The sequence below is a fragment of the Geotrypetes seraphini genome, chromosome 5 (genome assembly GCF_902459505.1).
Source record: "Geotrypetes seraphini chromosome 5, aGeoSer1.1, whole genome shotgun sequence".
NCBI lineage: Eukaryota > Metazoa > Chordata > Amphibia > Gymnophiona > Dermophiidae > Geotrypetes > Geotrypetes seraphini.
Genome location: NC_047088.1, coordinates 194565475 through 194584453, shown reverse-complemented (window position 1 = coordinate 194584453; position 18979 = coordinate 194565475). Strand labels below are relative to the sequence as shown.

The 18979-nt window shown below is 46.1% G+C and overlaps 1 protein-coding gene across 2 annotated transcripts in view; it reads left to right on the top strand.

The window, feature by feature from the left end:
- The first annotated feature begins 380 nt into the window (after nucleotides 1-380).
- The window catches only part of HNRNPA3 (heterogeneous nuclear ribonucleoprotein A3), a 152237-nt gene continuing 133638 nt past the window's right edge, over nucleotides 381-18979 (top strand). The window contains exons 1-4 of one of the 2 annotated variants that reach the window (XM_033946077.1): nucleotides 381-537; nucleotides 1714-1836; nucleotides 3485-3631; nucleotides 3718-3928. In XM_033946077.1, coding sequence (XP_033801968.1) covers nucleotides 532-537; nucleotides 1714-1836; nucleotides 3485-3631; nucleotides 3718-3928 — 487 coding nt within the window. In that variant the 5' untranslated portion in view covers nucleotides 381-531. The remainder of the gene's footprint in view (nucleotides 538-1713; nucleotides 1837-3484; nucleotides 3632-3717; nucleotides 3929-18979) is intronic. The other variant, XM_033946078.1, reaches the window with a different exon arrangement.

The following is an 18979-nucleotide window of genomic DNA, read 5'->3' as shown; positions in this document are numbered from 1 at the left end:
TCCTTAGCTCCTCAGCCAAAAGGCTGTTCTACTTTACTGCTCCTAGAAGGTACTTCGTATTTCTTAATCCTACTAAACTGAACAGAGGATCAACTGTCCAGCTCAGGAAGGAATACAAAGAGAGATAATTTGAAGAACGAAAGGAGACACAGCTCAAAACATAGTTGCATTTGGATCACAGCATTCACAAATATCGTAAAACACTGAAAATACATTTAGCATCAAAACAAAGCCTAGCATAAAACAGCTGAAGACTAACTATCTCAAAGGCCTCATATATAACAACCCCAACTGCAGACCATCACTCCATCATTCATTGTCCCGTGCGCTCTCCTCTTAAGAGAGAGCGAGAGCTGTGCGTAAGCGCGCTGGCACGTATTGCATAGACAACCATAACTGAAGGGAGGGGAAAGTACTGGGCCAACCCACGCTAAGATCAGCATCACGTGGGTAGCGGCCGCTCTTCCGCTTCTTTCTCTTTCTCCTAGTCTTTCTAGCACTGAGGTTGAAAGAGACGAGAGTTGCGCGGAAATGGAGGTAAGTGTGGCTCTTTGGCCGATTCAGCAACCTGCGCGGCGGTGTTCGTTGTAGGAATAAGCTTCGGGTTTATATAGTAACTGATCTTGTTAGCGGTTCTTTCTTTTTGTCGGTTTTATGGTGGCAGTAGTGAGAACTTGAATCTGGACTCTTCCATCTTGTTAGCATGGCTCGGTTACGGCTCTAGTCGCGGCCTCTGCTTTTATTTCGTTTTGCCGCGCCCACTGCTTTTGTTGATGGAGATAAACCGTCGGCAGTTCGGCTTCGGCGGTTAATGGCTGCCATCGTGAGCTTTGTGCGGCGTTTCGGATCCCGATATTCAGCCGCCTTTTTATTTATGTACCTCTAACAAGGGGATGGCATGGAGCTGGAGGGCGGGAAAGGGCTCGTGGCGCTGCGGGCCGGAGCTTGAGGCCTGGTCAGGATGCATGGCGCCATGCCAGGACCTGCGCGGCGCGCGCTCTCTGTTCACAACATGGAGGAGGAGACATTTTCGCTTGTCTCTGGTCCGGGCCTGCGAAATGGCGCAGAGGCTGCTCGAGAGGAAGGAAATGGAGGCTGCGAACGGTTCTTTGTCCACGCCTGCCCTCTGCCGTCGTAGAAAGCGAGAACGCGGGTGTTCACTCTCGCTCGACTCCATATTCAGTTTCCCATGCGGCCGTTTTCTGAACTCCACGTGGGGCTGAGAGGGGACAATGGGCACGATTGCGGAACGGCGGGATGGCGAGGGACGTTTCTTGCCTGTATAACAACACTATCTAAGGAGCAAGGCGGAGTTTTTGAAAGGCCTTTATCCACCGGAGTGACTTTATATCAAACCGCAATTATGGGATTATTTAAATCCCACAATTATAATGATAAAGTTTAAATCGGCGAAGAGGGAATGTTTTCAAACCGACGCTTCTTGGGACCATGGGCAAGTCACTTTATCCTCCCTATTGCTCCAGGTACATTAAATTGATTTTGATTCCTCCGGGACAGACAAGGAAAAATGTTTTTGAGTACTGTAGACCGTTACGAGTTCCCCTGGGAGAACGGTATAGAAAATTGAGTAAATACATTAAATATTGATAATGGGCATGTAAGTAGCTCAAGGCTTATGAGGGGGGGGGTCTGTGTGAACAAACATTCCACGAAACGGATTGTAATTTTGTTTTCCCCATTTTTCTTCTACAGGGGCGTGATGTTAAAGAACCCGAGCAGTTGAGGAAGCTGTTTATTGGAGGTTTGAGCTTTGAGACAACAGATGACAGTTTAAGGGAACACTTTGAAAAATGGGGCAAACTCACAGATTGTGTGGTAAGATTTGTTCAGAAGCTTTTCAAGTTCTAGGTTAGCTTTGCCCTAAACGCATAACAGGGTATTTTGTAATTAGTACAGCTATAAACGAGTTTTCCTTGAATTGTCCTTGGTAATTCTGGCAAACTGGCACATCTGTATCAGGAATTTGCTTGGGAGATGGGGATAGATCACTAACCACTTGTTTAGCATTTTAAATATATAGTACTGTATTCTATAGGTCTGACATAGCTAATGGTACATAGCAAAAATGGGTTTATTTCGGTAGTCTTAAACAACTTCATATGTAGACAGGACTTTAATGGTGTCTCTATGGCATGCACTGTGCTTTTGGGAAAGAATTAGACAAATATCTCATCATTTTGCACAATTCTTGCTGGCTTCAGTTGTGGGAGAAGACATAGCCTTTTGTGCCTGCTCAACTTTATTTTATTGGGTTTTATTAACTGCCTTTGACTTGGCAACTCTGAAAATTGCTCACCTCGAGCAAAAAGATTTTTTGAAACTGGATGATTTTTCTCTTTGGGCACTGATGTTCTAAAGCCCCTTCTTCTCCCGTCTCCCTTTGGAAATGTGGCTTGAGGTAGGTAGATGCCAGTGCATTAAGTCCTTTTAAGTATGTGTGTATTAAGTGGGTGATGATGTTTTAATTATGCACATCTCTAGTTATGTGGTGTCGAAACATTTGCACACAGTACCTAGTGAAAAATACAGGCAAGTTATTGAACTTACCACTTATTAACAGAATGCACCATGTGTTCCAAATTAAATGTCATCTAAAATCTGACATCAGGAGTGAGATTTGGGGAGGAGGGGTACAGTCGAATAGTCAAACTGCCCAGCCTGTATCTTTTTTTATCAAACTCTCTACATCTTTCACCCCATTTGTAGGGGATAATAGCAGCTTTCTTGAAATTTCTTATAGTTAAGAATAAATAAACATAGGCAGAGAAGTAGACTTTACTGTTAATTTGACCCGATAGTGCATTATGGAAAAGTCACCACTGCTTGATACACAGATCTCGGCAACAAGTGAGGCATAATGGCCATTAAATGTCCTGTAAGATATTTAGAAGAACCTACATAGTTGTTGTCTGCTGTCAGCAGAGCTTATTTTAGTTAGGAAGGACAACATGTGGCTAATTAAGCCCTGCTTTGTGTAACACATTTTGCACAGGATTTTCCCTCTTTCCTCCTGAATTGCCTGCCTTGAATCATTTCAGCTTTCTTAACCTCAAGTTGAGTAAGATCATGAACTGAGCAGTGGGTTTGACAGTTTCATTCCCTCTATAACACCTCTATAATTGTGGAGAAGTTTAAATGAGGCTTTCAGCACTTCCCTAACTGGTATAAGAGTCATCGTATCTCTCTTGTCTTTTCTGCGGAGGTTGATGTCTTGGGTCAATATTTCCCTACTTTTCCATGCCCAGTACATTGGTTCCCAAACATGTCTTAGCAGAGCCCCAACCAGCCATGTTCTTCAGGAAATCCACAATGAATAATCATGAGTTGGATATGTTTTCTGTGTAGAAAATTTTGTATGAGGCCTGTAAAAATTAGTGTGGACAATGTATAAATAGAAGTAGTTAGATCTAATTTAATCTAGATTTAAACTTGTGCTTTGTTTGGTTTTTTTTTTTTTTTTAAGGTCATGAGAGACCCACAAACAAAACGTTCCAGAGGATTTGGATTTGTGACTTACTCATGCATGGATGAAGTTGATGCTGCAATGTCTGCCCGGCCACACAAGGTTGATGGTCGTGTAGTAGAACCAAAGCGAGCGGTTTCTAGAGAAGTAAATAATTTATAATTCCTCCTTTTTTGTATGAATTTTTTTTTCCCCTACAGACTACGAGTTCTTAACATATGTGTTTTTAATAGGATTCTGCAAGGCCTGGAGCACATTTGACAGTGAAGAAGATATTTGTTGGTGGCATTAAAGAAGACACAGAAGAATATCACTTAAGAGACTACTTTGAAGCATATGGAAAGATCGAAACAATAGAAGTCATGGAAGATCGTCAGAGTGGAAAGAAGAGAGGCTTTGCCTTTGTAACATTTGATGATCATGACACAGTGGATAAAATTGTTGGTATGCAGAACCTTTCTTTGACTAAAGCAGAGCGCATTTGAGCTCTAGTACATGTTGTAATTACAGTACCTGGTGTGTGTAGGGGGGAATTTTTCAAAATTTCTACAGTAGTTATTGTACTTGTATTTTAATGGTATTTCTTTCATACCCATTTGGATATTTAAGAGATGTCTTGATCAGTGGTAGGAAAGGTTAGGGCAGGGGTCTGCAACCTTTTTAAAGCAAAGCCATTTTATTGTAAATGTTTGATCCAAAATTTACAAAGAGCCACAATGGGAAGAGCAGAGGGATTTGAGAGAATATTTTTTTTTGTTAATGCGATATGGATATACAATTCTCCCTCAGAATTCACGATTTTTCCCTACTACATTTTTTTAAAGGCTTCCCAGCCCTCCCCATATCTTACCTGGTGGTCTAGAATGATGTGGGGCAGGAGCAATCTTCCTATGCTCCTGCCCCGTGCAGAGCCGTTGTCAAAAGTGGCTGCCATGAGTTCCCGTTATGGTCTTGTGAGACCATGGGAACTCACATTTTTGATGACAGCTCTGCATAGGGCAGGAGCATAGGAAGATCACTCCTGCCCCGTGTCACAGCTAGACCACTAGGTAAGGTCCTATATGCAGGAGGGAGGCAGGGGTGGATAATAGTTGGCCCAAAAAGTTGTTTGCAAATTTTCCATATTAGCGGGCAGGCTCTGTCCCTAACCCTCGCAAATTCAGAGGGAGAAGTATATATGCATTCTTTAGTGTCCCTCCAGACCAGCACAGACAGATGGGTTTATGCTCCTCTCAGGTGAAGACTGAGAACAAACTGAACTGTATGAGCAGTATACATAGGTTGTGCAATCCCATGAGATCAGCCTGTCAATCTCCAGGAGGTGATAAGTTGTGCAGTCTTGTTTAACCTTTGGGTAAAATTTTATAACTTCTCTGGAGTGAATAGGCAGTGGTTTTTATTGTCTCTTGTGTCCAGACAGAGGTAGGATCCTGTGGGGAGTCCCTTCTTCAGGGATTCCACACTAGGGTGGCCGAGTCCCTCCCCTATTCCTCTACCATTCCATCTTTTTGACTTAGAGGTACTCTACGCCTCTGCATTTTGGCAGTGATTAAAGTAGAGAGACTGGGGTATGCTCTTTTAAATCAAGTTTTATAAACAAACAAAAAAAAACTTCCGTTTTGAAGGGAAGTTTGTTTTGTTTTTGTTTTTTTTTTGTTTTTAATTTGTATTTCTACTAAGTCTTTTGAGGTGAGGCCTACCACATGGTGGTTTGCAATGAGCACTTATTAGCCGAAGTGCTCTGCTTGCTTCTGCTGAGTCTTCACTGAAGCTGGTGTTTGTGTTTTGTTCATAAGAAGGAGAATCCTTGGCCAGGCCGGTTTTCAGTCTGCCCCGCCGATCAGCAAAGGAGGTTCCCCAGCTGCCATGAAGAAAAAGTGGTCTGGGGTTCCCTTGCCACCAAATGTACAGACAGTGGTGGGGTTCCCCTGCCATGGGAGGGGTTCATTCTTGAGGGACCCTCAGGACCGGCAGATGGAATCCCTTCTTAAGCAGAGTTTTTTGATGTGACAGCCTTGGCTGTCCAAGCAGTTATTTGTGGTGGTCTGGTCTGGTAGCTAGGGCCTCTTTCTGTTGGGCCGAGCATGAACTGGATAGGGAGTCCAATGATTGATCTCTTGTGGATCAGGAGTGTCTTAGCTCTTGGATGTTATGTATAACATGTGAGTTATGGCTAAGTTTGTGGCCTTGAGTGTGGCTACTAGACAGACTTTCGATTCTGCCTCAAAGTCTAAGCTTATTAGGTTTCCATTTGAGGGTGCTTTTCCTTAGCAACAGCAGCAGATGAATCCAGAGACTAGTGGGAAAGCACACATCTACCAGCAGGTGGAGATAAAGAACTGATTTACAGGTGCTCCTCTTGGATGGAACTTCTCCTATACACCAGCAGGTGGATGGAGGCCATTTATCTAGCTCCTGACTTCTTTGAGTGAATTCTCTCTCTCTCTTCAGTGAGATATGGGTGTCTGGCTGAGCAGTGCCCGCTTTAGGGGTTACACCTTCCCCTACAGTGATTTAAGGGGTTTGTTGGTTCTCTGCCTTTCTTTTTCCCATAAAAAAGAGATCAACATTTGTGTGACTGGCTGAGCTGTGCTTTCCTGGAAGGCTACAACTACCAGTGATAATGAGTTTTCCTGCCAAGGTTGGGTAAGGAGAGTTTTCCTTTTAGAATTTTAATTGTCATCGGGTTTGTGTGTGCTGCGCGTGGTTGTTGTGTGGGTATGAATGGCGGCAGAAGTGGTTAAGAGGTGGGAAGCGCTGAACACCGTTTAGTCTTTGAGTGGATGGCTGCGTGGATAGCTCAGGGGAAGAGGCCATCATGGTGCCAGAGGACCTGTTAGTTTCCCCGCGAATGACGCGTGGTCACGCCCCCCCCCCCCCCTTCACTCTCGGCAGTGCCGAGTAATTCACAGAACGTGTTGGTATCTCAGGACTAGAATCATCTCATATTGACTCCTCAGGCATCGTTCAGCATGGATTGGTGTCTGAGTGAGTCCAGTCTGTTCAAAGGTATGCCACTGGCGTTACTGGACTAGTTTGTAGTTACCACAGATGCCAGCCTGTCGAGATGGGGGGGATCAGTGCCTTCAATTCTCAGGGCAGGGTGTATGGTCTCGGGAGGAGGCTCAGTGGTTGATCAACCATCTGGAGTTGAGGGCGATCTGGCCCATGATCCAGGGATGACCGACGAGAGTTCTTTTAGACAGTGTTACGGTAGTTGCCTATATCAACAGGCAGGGGGGTACATAAAGCCCTCAGTTGGCACACAAGGTGATGATCCTGCTTCTTTGGGCAGAGGCTCATCTTCTCTTCTGTCAGCGGCTCACACTGAGGGAAAGGCAAATGTTCAAGCAGACTTCCTCAGCAGAAACCTGCTCGATATCGCAGAATGGGAACTGTCCCAAGAGGTATTCGGGCTCATTGTTCAGAGATGGGGTCTCCTGGAGATAGATTTTATGGCCTCAACTCGCAATACAAAGCTTCCTTGGTTCTTCAGCATACACATGGAACGGAAGTCAAGAGGGGGTGGACGTGCTGGCTTTATCCCAGGACAAGCAGGCAGCCTATTCTCAACATGTGGATGATGTCATCCACGGAGCCTGGATGCGGACAGTTTCGCAAGCAGACTTGCTTGAAGAACTTTAGAAGGTTTGCAACTGCTACACCGCGCATGCATGAGTGCCTTCCCGCCTGATGTAGCGCCGCCTCAGTTTTCCATGGAGCCGAGAAGTCCTATTTAGATACTCTGCACTAGACTCAGTTCTACTTTGTGCCTTCTCTCACCGCAGCTTGTTTTTTGTGTTGGTTTGTTTTTGTTTGTTTGTTATTTATTTATTTTTTTAGTCGCTGTTTCTTTGCGTGTTTTCATTAAAGAACCTAATTTTATTTTTCCTTTGTTCACAGCGGGCCTGCCTCAGCCTGCGGGCTTCGATCTTGCTGAGGCTATTTTTCCATTTATGTCCTGGCCGGTCACAGGCTTCAGGAAGTGTAGCTGTTGCCAGCGCACGATCTCCCTCACTGACCCACATAGGTGGTGTGTTTGGGACCTGACCATCGTCCGGAATTGTATGCCCGCTGTGGTACCCTTCAATCTCGAGACATCAAACGACATCGAGTTCAGGTGGAGAAACTTTGGCGGTACGGATCCACTTTCCCCAATTTTGATCTCACAGGGGTTCCGCCTCGACCTTAATCAAACCCTTCTCGTTTGGCGGGTCCTGGTCCTCAGGCAAATCTGTTAAGTCTTCTCCTGAGTAGACGCTTGCCTCACTGCCTCCCTCAGGTCAGGTACCAGCAGTGGTTATCAAGCTGCCCAAGAAGCATGTCTCAAAGTTGAAGAGTTGTTCTTCCTCGGAGACTATAGCCACACCAAATGTACCAGATCCTCAAGTTTCGGTGTCAAATTTGGAGGCTATGATCCAGACCATTTTGGATTGGTAGTTTGGTAATATGCTTGCCAAACATACTCCTACCTCAACTCTGCTTCCTGCAGTCCAGTCTGAGCACTTAGCAGTATCGCAAGGAGTCTAGTTCTTGGCAGTGCCTCGAGCAGAATCTACCCACTCTATACAAGGAGTCTAGTCCTTGGCAGTGCCTTGAGCAGAATCTACCCACTCTATACAAGGAGTCGAGTCTTTGCGAGTGTCTTGTCTGGAGTATAAGCACGCTACTCAAGGAGCCCGAGTCCTTGTCAGTGCCTCGAGATACCTCGACACAAGGAGCTCAGTCCCTTTTGGTATCTCAATCTCCAGCCTCTAGCCCTTCTTCCTCACATATGGCATCGCCCTTTCCGAGGCATAGGGCGAAGACTCCTCGACGTTCCTCTAAGCAGGACCTGCCTGGTTCGAGGCACAGTTCTCCACATCAGTTGAGGCATCCATCGAGACACAGATCCTCTTCTCAAGACAGGCCTCGTTTCTCCAGGCCTCCAACTCTGAAGTTGAGGACACCACCTCCAGAGCCTTACACCTATGCTTCTTAGCCTGCGAGGGATTCTATCTGTTCTCTCAGTGAGTCATCTATACCTGCATATTCAGACCTCGGGTATCAGTACTCCAGAGAAGCTTCACCTTCGTTCACTGCCTAGCGAGGTGCCTCGAGGTCACCTTCCCCTCGAGATAAACCTTCTTTCCTACATTAAATGAGTAAGGACCTCAATATTACTTTGGAAATGGGTATGTCTTATCCTCCTGTGGAGTCTCTTAAATTGCCCATCAATAGACTTCTTTCTAAAACTTACCAGCGGAATCTTGAAACACCTTATTCCAGGTGAGCTGGAATCTCATTACAGGATGGTCCACTGCAAGGGCTTCGAGAAACATCAATTATCCCATCATGCCCTTCTCGTGGTGTCTTCTCTGAAAAGGACCAATCCTGCCAAAGTTTATGCCACTGTCCCTCCTGGAATAAAGGGCAGGACCATGGACAAGTTTGGTCGTCGTTTGTATCAAAATTCTTTTATAGCAACTAGAGTTTTGAATTACAATTTTATTTTCAATTATTTCAAGCATTTGGTCAACATTCTGCCTGAATTTTGCCAATATATTCCTCAACATCGTTTTCCAGAGTTTCAGCATGTGATTACTCCGCATGCATCTCCTTCAGTCTTCCTATGATGCATTTGAACTTTCATCAAGGATCACTGCCTTCTCAGTGGCAATACGCCAGCTTGCCTGGCTCCGCACTGTGGACATGGACCCCAATCTTCAAGATTGCCAGGGCAATGAATTGTTTGACTCCATCGAGGCAGTTAACTAAACAATTGTCTGAACAAGAGAAATCGTTTGCTTCTGTCATTCGACCTAAGCCTTCTAAAGGCTTCGGGCCTCTTCCATCTTACCAGAGGCGTTTCCTACAGAGAGCAGCTCCTTATATGAGCGCCTCCTAAGAAACAACAACAGCAATGGCGGCAAAATCCTCATACTCGTGCTGCACCTAAGGCTTCTCCATCTTTTTGACCATCTAATACAGAGCATAACCTCCATCATTCTGCCTCTGTCATCTCTCCTTCCTATTGGGAGTCGTCTCCATCATTTTTATCACCGCAGGGAGATCATTACATCAGACCTCTCGGTGCTGCTGCTTATCCTCAAGGAAGGATACTTTCTTCATTTCTTCAAGATTCCACCAGAACTTCCTCCAAGAGAGTATCCTTCCAATTCATCGCAGACCACCCTTCTTCAGGAAGCTCAAGCTCTGCTTCATCTCTGTGCCATTCAGGAAGTTCCATTGGAGCAGCAGAGCAGGGGTTTTTTACTCCCGTTACTTCCTAATTCCGAAGAAGACGGGCAAGCTGCACCATATCTTGGATCTTAGAGCGCTCAACAAATTTTTAGTCAAAGAAAAATTCTGAATGTTGTCTTTTCCATCTTTATATCAATTGGTTGTGTTTTCTAGATCTCAAAGAGGGTTACACTCATTTCCATTCATACAGACTCTCGACAGTTCCTCAGATTTTGGGTGGGAAATCTGCATTTCCAATACAGAGTGCTACCCTTCGGCCTGGCATCCCCAAGAGTCTTCACCAAGTGCCTAGTTGTAGCAGAACCATGTAGTAGTTGTAGTAGCAGAGCCATGGTCTACAGGTGTTCCCATACCTGGACGACTGGCTCATCAAAGATTCAACATCTCAAGGGGTTATTGTAGCCACCCAACAGACTATTTGGTTTCTTCAAAGTATAGGGTTCAAAATCAACTTTCGCAAATACCAGCTACAGCCCTCTCAAAATCTACAGTTCATCGGAGTTATCTTGGACACTGTATAACTCAGCATTCCTTCCTTGTCAACGACAGGATGCTTTTCAGCTCTGTTGCAAAGTATCTTCCCTCTCTTCGATTTCACCAAGACACATGTTGGCATTTCTTCTAGGTCAAATGACTTCTACCGTTCAAGTGACTCCTTTTGCCAGACTTCACCTCAGAATCCCTCAGTGGACCCTAGCATCTCTGGGCTTTTGACCCACTATCTCAACACATCAGAGTGACTCCTTCATTGAGACAGTCTCTCCACTGGTGGATGCTCCCTTCCAATCTCTCCAGAGATTTGCTGTTTCAAACATCCCCTCATCAGAAGGTCTTCACGACAGATTCCGCGACCTACGCTTGGGGGGGCTCATCTTGACGGTCTCCGTATTCAAGGCCATTGGTCCAGCACGGATCGTCAGTGTCGCATCAATCTGTTGGAACTCGGAGCGATCTTCAATGCTCTCAAAAAATTTTCAGCATCTTCACGACCAGGTAGTCCTCATTCAGACAGACAATCAAGTCGACATGTACAATGTCAACAAGCAGGAAGGAACAGGATCTCTCCCTCTTTGCCAGGAAGCTTTGAAAATTTGGAATTGGGGCAATCCTTCACAACACCTTCCTGAAAGCTGTCTACATTCAAGGAGAGATAAACTGTCTGGCGGACAAATTGCGGCGTCTTCTACAACCTCCGAATAGACACTCCAATTCCTTGCCTCTTCATCATATTTTTTTCAGTGGGGAACTCCTCGGATCTCATTGCATCTCCCCACAATAACAAACTACCTCAGTTCTGCTCCAGGATATACTCCCCTCACAGCCTGGAGGCAGGTACTTTTCTACTGGAATAGACGAATCGGTTTCTCTATGCGTTCCCTTGTCAAACAGGAACATGCCACCATGATTCTGATAGCTCCTCGGTGGCCCAGGCAGCCTTGGTACTCCCTTCTACTTCAACTCAGCAACAGGGAGCCACTACTTCTACCAATTTTTCCCTCTCTGCTTACACAGTCAGGGGTCTCTACTTCATCCCAATCTGCAGTCTCTACACCTGACAGCTTGGTACCTCTCAACCTAACTGCCACTCTAGTTTTCTCAATCTGTACAAGACATTTTAGAGGCTTCTAGGAAGCCTACCACTAGACAATGCTACAATCGGCAATGGACTAGATTTTCTGCTTGGTGCACCATTCATTACAAGTAGCCTCAAACTACCTCCTTGTCTTCAGTTTTGGATTACCTGTTCCATTTGTCTCAATCAGGCCTCAAATCCACATCCATTCGAGTCCATCTCGGTGCAATTGCTGCTTTTCATCAGCTTATCGAAGGGAAACCTTTTTCTGCTCATCCTGTAGCTTCCAGATTTATGAAGGGTCTTTTCAATGTCAAACCACCTCTCAAACCTCCTCCAGTGGATTGGGATCTCAATATTCTTGCTCAATTGATGAAGCCTGCTTTGGAACCGATGACTTTGGCTCATCTTAAATATCTCACTTGGAAAATGGTTTTTCTCATTGCTCTCACGTCTGCTCGCAGGGTCAGCGAGCTACAAGCTTTAGTTGCAGACCTATCTTTCACAGTATTCTATCATGACAAGGTAGTCCTCTGTATTCATCCTACATTCTTACCTAAAGTGGTTTCAGAATTTCATCTCAATCAATCCATTGTAGTTCCAGTGTTTTTTTTCAAAGCCTCATTCTTATCCTGGAGAAACAGCTCTTCATACCCTCAACTATAAGCATACTTTGGCTTTTTACTTGCAAAGGACTAAGCTACACAGATCTGCTCCTCATCTTTTTGCCTCCTTTGATCTAAACAAATTAGGACATCCAATTTCCAAGCGCACCATCTCCAACTAGTTAGCTGCTTGCATCTCTTTCTGCTATGCTCAGGCTGGACTACATCTGCAGAGTCGAGTCACAGCCCATAAAGTCAGAGCCATGGCGGCATCAGTAGCTTTCCTTAGATCAGGGGTGTCAAAAGTCACTCCTTGAGGTCTGCAATCCAGTCGGGTTTTCAGGATTTCCCCAATGAATATGTATGAGATCTATTTGCATGCACTGCTAGATCTCGTGCATATTCATTGTGGAAACCCTGAAAACCCAACTGGATTGCGGCCCTTGAGGATGGACTTTGACACACCTGCTTTATATCTTCTCCATTCTGGTTAGCTTGGAGGTCACCCACATGTTGAGAATAGGCTGCCTGCTTGTTATCCAGGGACAGCAGGCAGCTATTCTCACAACCCACCCACCTCCCCTGGTTGGCTTTTCTGCTAGCTATCTGAACTGAGACACGCGCCCTGTGTCGGGCAGAAAGGCACTCGCGAACTTTCTAAAGTTCTTCAATCAAGTCTGCTTGCAAAGCTGTCCCCATCCGGGCTCCGTGGATGACGTCACCCACATGTTCAGAATAGCTGCTTGCTGTCCATGGATAACACCTATTACGGTAAGTAACTGCTTTACGTGGCCGTCCATGATATGCATATCTGATGGGCCTATTGATAGGCGATCCATTACAGTTCCCAGTAACGCTGAACTTGCTCACTCAGGATATGATAAGGATGGAAGATCCCTCCCGCTTTGGTCTTATGGCCTGGCTCTTAAAAGGTCACAGCTGAAGCATAAGGGCTATTGCAATCAGGTTATTTCTACCTTTCTCCACACCAAAAAGAGGTCCGCGGCTTATACCAGAGTCTAGAGGGTTTTTGATTCCCGGTATGGTCAGCAGGGTATTTTGCCCTTCCAGGCTTTTCTCCCAACATTCATTCTTTTTTTGCAGGATGTTGTTGCCCCAAAGGGTTGGCATATAATTCCCTTAAGGTTCAAGTGGTGACCATTGCTTGCTACAGGGGCAGGGTATCTCACTCTTCCCTGGCGTCCCAGCTGATGTCTAGTTCCTGAAAAGGGTACAACATGTTCGCCCACCTGTTAAGAAGCCCTGTCCTGATTGGAGCCTTAAGTTAGTTCTTGAGTTGGGGGGGGGGGGTTGCAGACGTCCCCGCTTGAGCCTTTATCTAAGGCGACTCAAAGTTGTAATGTTGAAGACGGTGTTTCTGATGGCCTCGGTCCTGCAGGTGTCCGAATTGCAGATTTTGTCCTGCAAAGATTTTTTTTGCAATTTACAGATTCTGGGTTTTCGGTTCAGACCGTGCCTTCATTTCTTCCTTAAAGTGGTGTTGACATTTCATATCTATCTTCCTGCCTTCCATTAAGAGGACTGTTGGTCTCATTTCCCTGTGTTTGCGTGATGTGTGTAGGATGCTTCTACACTATCTTCAGATTACTAATGACTTTAGACGTTCAGATCACCTCTTTGTCATGCCATACGCAACAAGGTTATGATGGTGTCCAAAGCTTCGCTGTTGGTGGGGAAGCAGTTGCCGGCAGATCTCCATACTCACTTGACCAGAGCGATGGCTACTTAATGGGCTGAGTCTATAGGGTTTTCCTTGGAGGAGATTTGTCGAGGTGTGACTTGGTCTTCCAAGGATATATTTTTAAAGTATTATCAGTTGGATGTGGCAGTGAGTGTGGAGGCTAATTTTGGCACTTTGATCATTGTGGACGTGGCATTTGTTTCTCACCCAGATCGAGGATTGCTTTGCTACATCCCACTAATCTGGATTCATCTGCTGCTGTTGCTAAGGAATGAAAAATGATGTTACCTGCTAATTTTCTTTCCTTAGATACAGCAGATGAATCCAGAGCCCCACCTTTGATGAAGATATGTTGTTGATTGCCTTTACGGGGATCGCTGGTTTCATGTTATAGTTGTTTTCTGTATTACATATGGGATTGTTATGGGAAAGATGCTGGGGCAAGGAGCGATAACTAAGTGTACAGGAGAAGATCCATCCAAGAGGAGCACCTGTAAATCAGTTCTCTATTTCCACCTGCTGGTAGATGTGTGCTATCCCAGTAGTCTCTGGATTCATCTGTTGCGTCTAAAGGAAAGAAAACTAGCAGGTAAGAACATATAATTTTTCCTTCTCTTTGGAGAGGAACTGGATAAGCTGGTTCAGAGTTTAGCGGACTCTAAGGTCCCTTGCTTGCTAATGGATATAAAGCTAGGCAGTCTGGTAGAGCAGGTTTAGGCCAGGGATGATTTTGGGGTCCTGCTGTTAACGCCCTCATCCTGTAGTCCTTTCGAGGTGCACGCCAGGGAGGCCATGACTCTTCCAGCCTCTCCTTTCATCCAGCGTAATAGCAGTGTTCAGGTCCTTTCCCCAGTTCCGGTAGGAGCCATGTTACAAGATTTTTAACAGGGGTGGACCAAAATCACAGTAAATCGACGGGTCCTGGAGGTGATCCACAATGGCTATGCCCTAGAGTTCGACTGGACCTTGGCCAGATCTTTTCCTCACCTCTCCTTGTCCATCTATCTGGACTTCCAGGTGGCTTTCCAGAGGTTTGCTGGATCTCCAGGCAGTGATTCCAGTCCCGCCCAATGATATTCGTACCAGGAGACACTCCATTTATTTTGTGGATCCCAAAAAAGGGTCCTTTTGTCCCATTCTGGATCTGAAGGAGGTGAATTGGGTGCTTTGGGTGCCTTCCTTTCATTTGGAGACCCTCAGGTCAGTGGTTCTTGCAGTCCAACCAGTGGAATTTTTGACCATCTCTGGTGGAGACATATCTGCACATTCCGAGTGAAGAAGCTCACCAGCGTTTCCTTTGCTTTGCAATTTTGGGAAGGCATTATCAGTTCTGTGTGCCTCCATTCAGTCTCGCCACGGCTTCATGTACCTTCTCAAAGATTATGGTGGTCATGCAGGTGGCCTTTCGCAGAGAAGGATCCTTATCTGGATGACTAGCTGATCGGGTGATATCCCAGGAGAGTACACGAGTCACTGGATAGTGGAGTTACTACAGTTGTTGGGCTGGGTAGTCGACCTAGCGAAGAGCCTGTTGACTCCATTCCAGCGCTTGGGATTCCTTGGAGTTCTTTTCAACACCAGTCTTTGGAGAGTGTTTCTTCCCAAGGCATGGGTGCAGAAGTTGCAGTTGAAGATTTGCAGCCTTACATGGTGTCATTGTCCTCCAAGCTCAGGAATTCCTTCAGATCTTAGGATCGCTAGCAGCTTCATTGAAGGTTGCCCAGTGGGCACGGGCCCACATGTGTCCCCTTAAGAATGTGCTTCTTTAGAGGTGGTCTCCGCAGGCTCACGATTTGGAAATGCTGGTCCCCCTTCACATGCTAGCTTGCTGCAGCCTGTGTTGATGGTTAGACTCCCAGAATCTGGTCCTGGAGACAAGTCTGGGTTCAGCCCCAATAGACAGTTCTTATGGATGCTGGTCTCCAGAGGAAGCTTCTTAGCCAATCAACGTTCTGGAAACCAGAGCCATTCGATTGGCACTTTCGACCTTTATCTCTGCTGGCAAGTCTTTCTGGGTCCTCTCAGATAATGTCATGGTGGTAGCCTGTCAATTGGCAGGGAGTTATCAAGAGTCAGTCAGTGGCAAAGGAGGCAGTAATTCTCATTGCTTGGGCAGAGAACTCAACCTCGGCATTCCGTATAGTGGGAGTGGAGAATGTCCAAGTAGATTCTTGGTCATATGCGAGATCCCAAAAAGTGGTGTTAAGGAATGGAGGTCTGGGATCAGCTGAAGATGGACCTTATGGCTATCTGGCTTGTGGATCATAGACTAATAAATCTTGATGAGTTATTCATGTTGTCTAACAGGACATATTCCAGCACTAGATTCTCAAAAAGTCATGTTAAAAACCAACTGGCTGCTGTCGCTGCGCCCTTCCCCCTATAAAGAAAAACCCACAACCCAAAAAACCCAACAAATTGAGCCTTCAAAGTCGAGCTACCCTCCAACTGACAGTGGGAGAGATGGCCACACACCCTGGCAGTGAGAGAGATGTCCACTCTCTCCTGCTGCACGCAAACCCCACTCCCTTACCTTACTTAGATAGCTGGCCGGAGGAATCCCTACTCCCTCTGGCCAGCAGGCCTGCCTCTTCAAAATAGAGGGCATGCACTGGGGAGGGTCCTAAGGCTCTGATTGGCCTAGGTCATTTTAAGGCCCCCCTCCTGTAGGCGGGTTCTTAGTCGCCTGGGCCAGTTATAGCCTCAGGCCCCTCCCAAGTGCATTCCATGATGGGGGGGAGGGAAGGCCCACCATTTGAAGAGGCTGACCAGAGAGAGTAAGCATCCCTCCGGCCAGTCATCTCAGTAAGGGGGGGGGGAGTTTGCGTGTGGGTGCAGTTGCTTGGTGGGAGGGAGTGGGCATCTCTCCAGTTAGTGGGGGAGTGTTGTCTGGGGTGTCTTGCTTTGCGGTGGGAGATTGCTGCTTGTTGGCGGGAGAGTGGGAATCTGAACTGTCAAATCTTACTTTCCTGTCAGTGCCTGAGCCAGTCAACACTCAGGCACTCATTAGAAAGTAAGGCAATGACAGCTCAGACATATCGGTAAATTTTGGTTGCAATTGTGGGGCAATGAGAATTGCTCATTGATCATTTTAATATTAATGACCTCGTACTACATTTGCATGACAGTATTGGAGACTTTTAGAAAACTCTGGAAAGACCTCATTAAGCTGTTTTGATAATCTACCGCTAAAATGAGCACGTTACAGACAGATTTTAGTTTTGAGAATCTATCCCTTAGTCCTTCCAGACCAGCATAGAACCCACCCTGTGACTTTTTTTCTTGGCAATAGTCTGTTTTTGTATATTACGATCTTGGGGAACAAAAAAAGTCATGAGCAGAGCAGCGAGATCTGGTTTTGCTGGCATACTGGTTTTCAGTAGTTTCCTACTTGGCTATTCGTGGACTGATCTCATGGGTATTGTGCAATCTACTTATACTAATACAATTCAGTTCTCAGGCACCACCTGCTGGCGGCAGAATATAAACCTATCCATCTGTGCCAGTCTGGAGGGACTAAAGAAAATTAGCAGGTAAACCTAATTCTGTTACTCCCTTCCAGATTCCATACACTCCGGGAGTTGCAGAAATCCTATGCTTTTCTGAGCACATGTTCCACTCTATTAGCCTGAGAGCTATCAAACATCCAGTTACAATTTCTGCAAGCAATCCGTGCAGAAGTCTTTTGCAATTGCTCTGCTTCTCTTTCTTTTTTTTCCCCACTTTAAAAGTTCGCTTGTTGGCCTCAATACCTTGAGACCCCTTTCCAGAGGTCCCCTGTCAGAGGAAAGGATGCAGTCTGGCAATGCCAGACTGCTGCGTCACAGAGAAAAACTGGTGGATCTGTGGAGCCAGCCTGCTGTGAGCCACCCTTTCTAAACTTGGGGTCCCTTCCCCTGGGAGTTACTGGCCCACTGACCTTGTCATGGGTTTCAAACACAGGCTGTTGTGTGCCTTTTGTGGCACCCCCGACTGTGTGGCGAGGATCTGTGGGGGCAGAGGTCATAGTATGTGTTCGGACGACTGGCAGTCTGAGGATCTTCATCTCTGGTCATTTGGAGAAGTTTCTGAGATAGAAAATGTTTTTCTTCATTCAGCTGCTGTTAAATATGCTGAAGGGCAAGGCACTACAGAACTATAAGAACACCTCCATTATTTCTGATGTGAACTTCAGGGGTGGCTGAATGATTTGTCATTTTTCACAGTTTCTGTGGGGAGGGTTCAGGTCCCCTCCCCAGACCCCAAATTGCTATTTTTATTTTCGAGTTATGTTTATTTTTGCTTTATTTGGTGCAAATTTGCTGGCAGTGGCCATCTTGGATTTTCATTTATCTTTTCTTCAAAGTTTTATTTCTGCCTCAATACACCCCGATTTTGCTTAAAAATCATTTGGGATGGACTCCCCAGCCCTTAATCTACTGGATGTGTGCATTGATTGTACCGGTTGGCGCCATATCAGCAACCGTGTACCGTAGCACACTGGGGGAAGGGGCAGGAACTTTGTACTTAGCCTCCTCCTGGTACTCTAGGGCTGGGGAGCCGGCCTGGGTACATGACTTTAGAAAAAACTTTCACTCAGAGGCCATTCTGGAGAGTGGTGTCTAAGTCCCGCAGCCTTCGAGTTGATTGTGCAGACTTGGGTCAGCTGGTTATGGACCTGATGGCCACGAGTGTCAATACCAAAGTGCCATGATTCTTCATTCGACGCAGGGATGTTCAGGCCAAGGGGTTGGATGCTCTGGTACAGCCTTGGACGACAGGCCTCCTGTACGTGTTTCTTCCATGGCCAATGGTGAGCAGAGTTCTTTGCATTAATCGGCACCCGAGCTGCGTGATCCTGTTGTCCCAGGTGCCTGTGGTACACGGATCTAGTTCATCATCTTGCAGCAGATTCTCTTCTGCTGCCCCTCTCGCCCGACCTTTGGCCTCAGGGGCCCATTCCAATGTTCGATCTAGGTTCTTGTCTTACAGCTTGGCTTTTGAGCGGGAACGCCTAGGTAAGAAAGGTTATTCGGATAAAGTAATCTCCACTCTCATGGGGTCCCGGAGAATTTCCACTTCCAGGGCTTGTGTGTGTGGTGTATATTTGAGGAGTGGTGTGCTGCGCATGGAGTAGTTTCCTTTTGTGCCTCTTTGCCTAACATCTTGGAGTTCTAGCAGGATGGCCTGGTCTTCTCTCCGTGTTAAGCTAGTGGGCTTGTTTGCTATTCGCGGGTTGCTGCAGGGTCAGCATTTGACATCTGTTGGATGTAGTTAGCTTTTCGAGGGTGGCCAAATTGCTTCGGCCTCTTGTGCGGCCTTCGATTTCCCTCTTGGGATCTCGGTCTGGTCCTGTCCGTGATTGTGAGCACTTAGGTTCCTGCTCGTTGAAG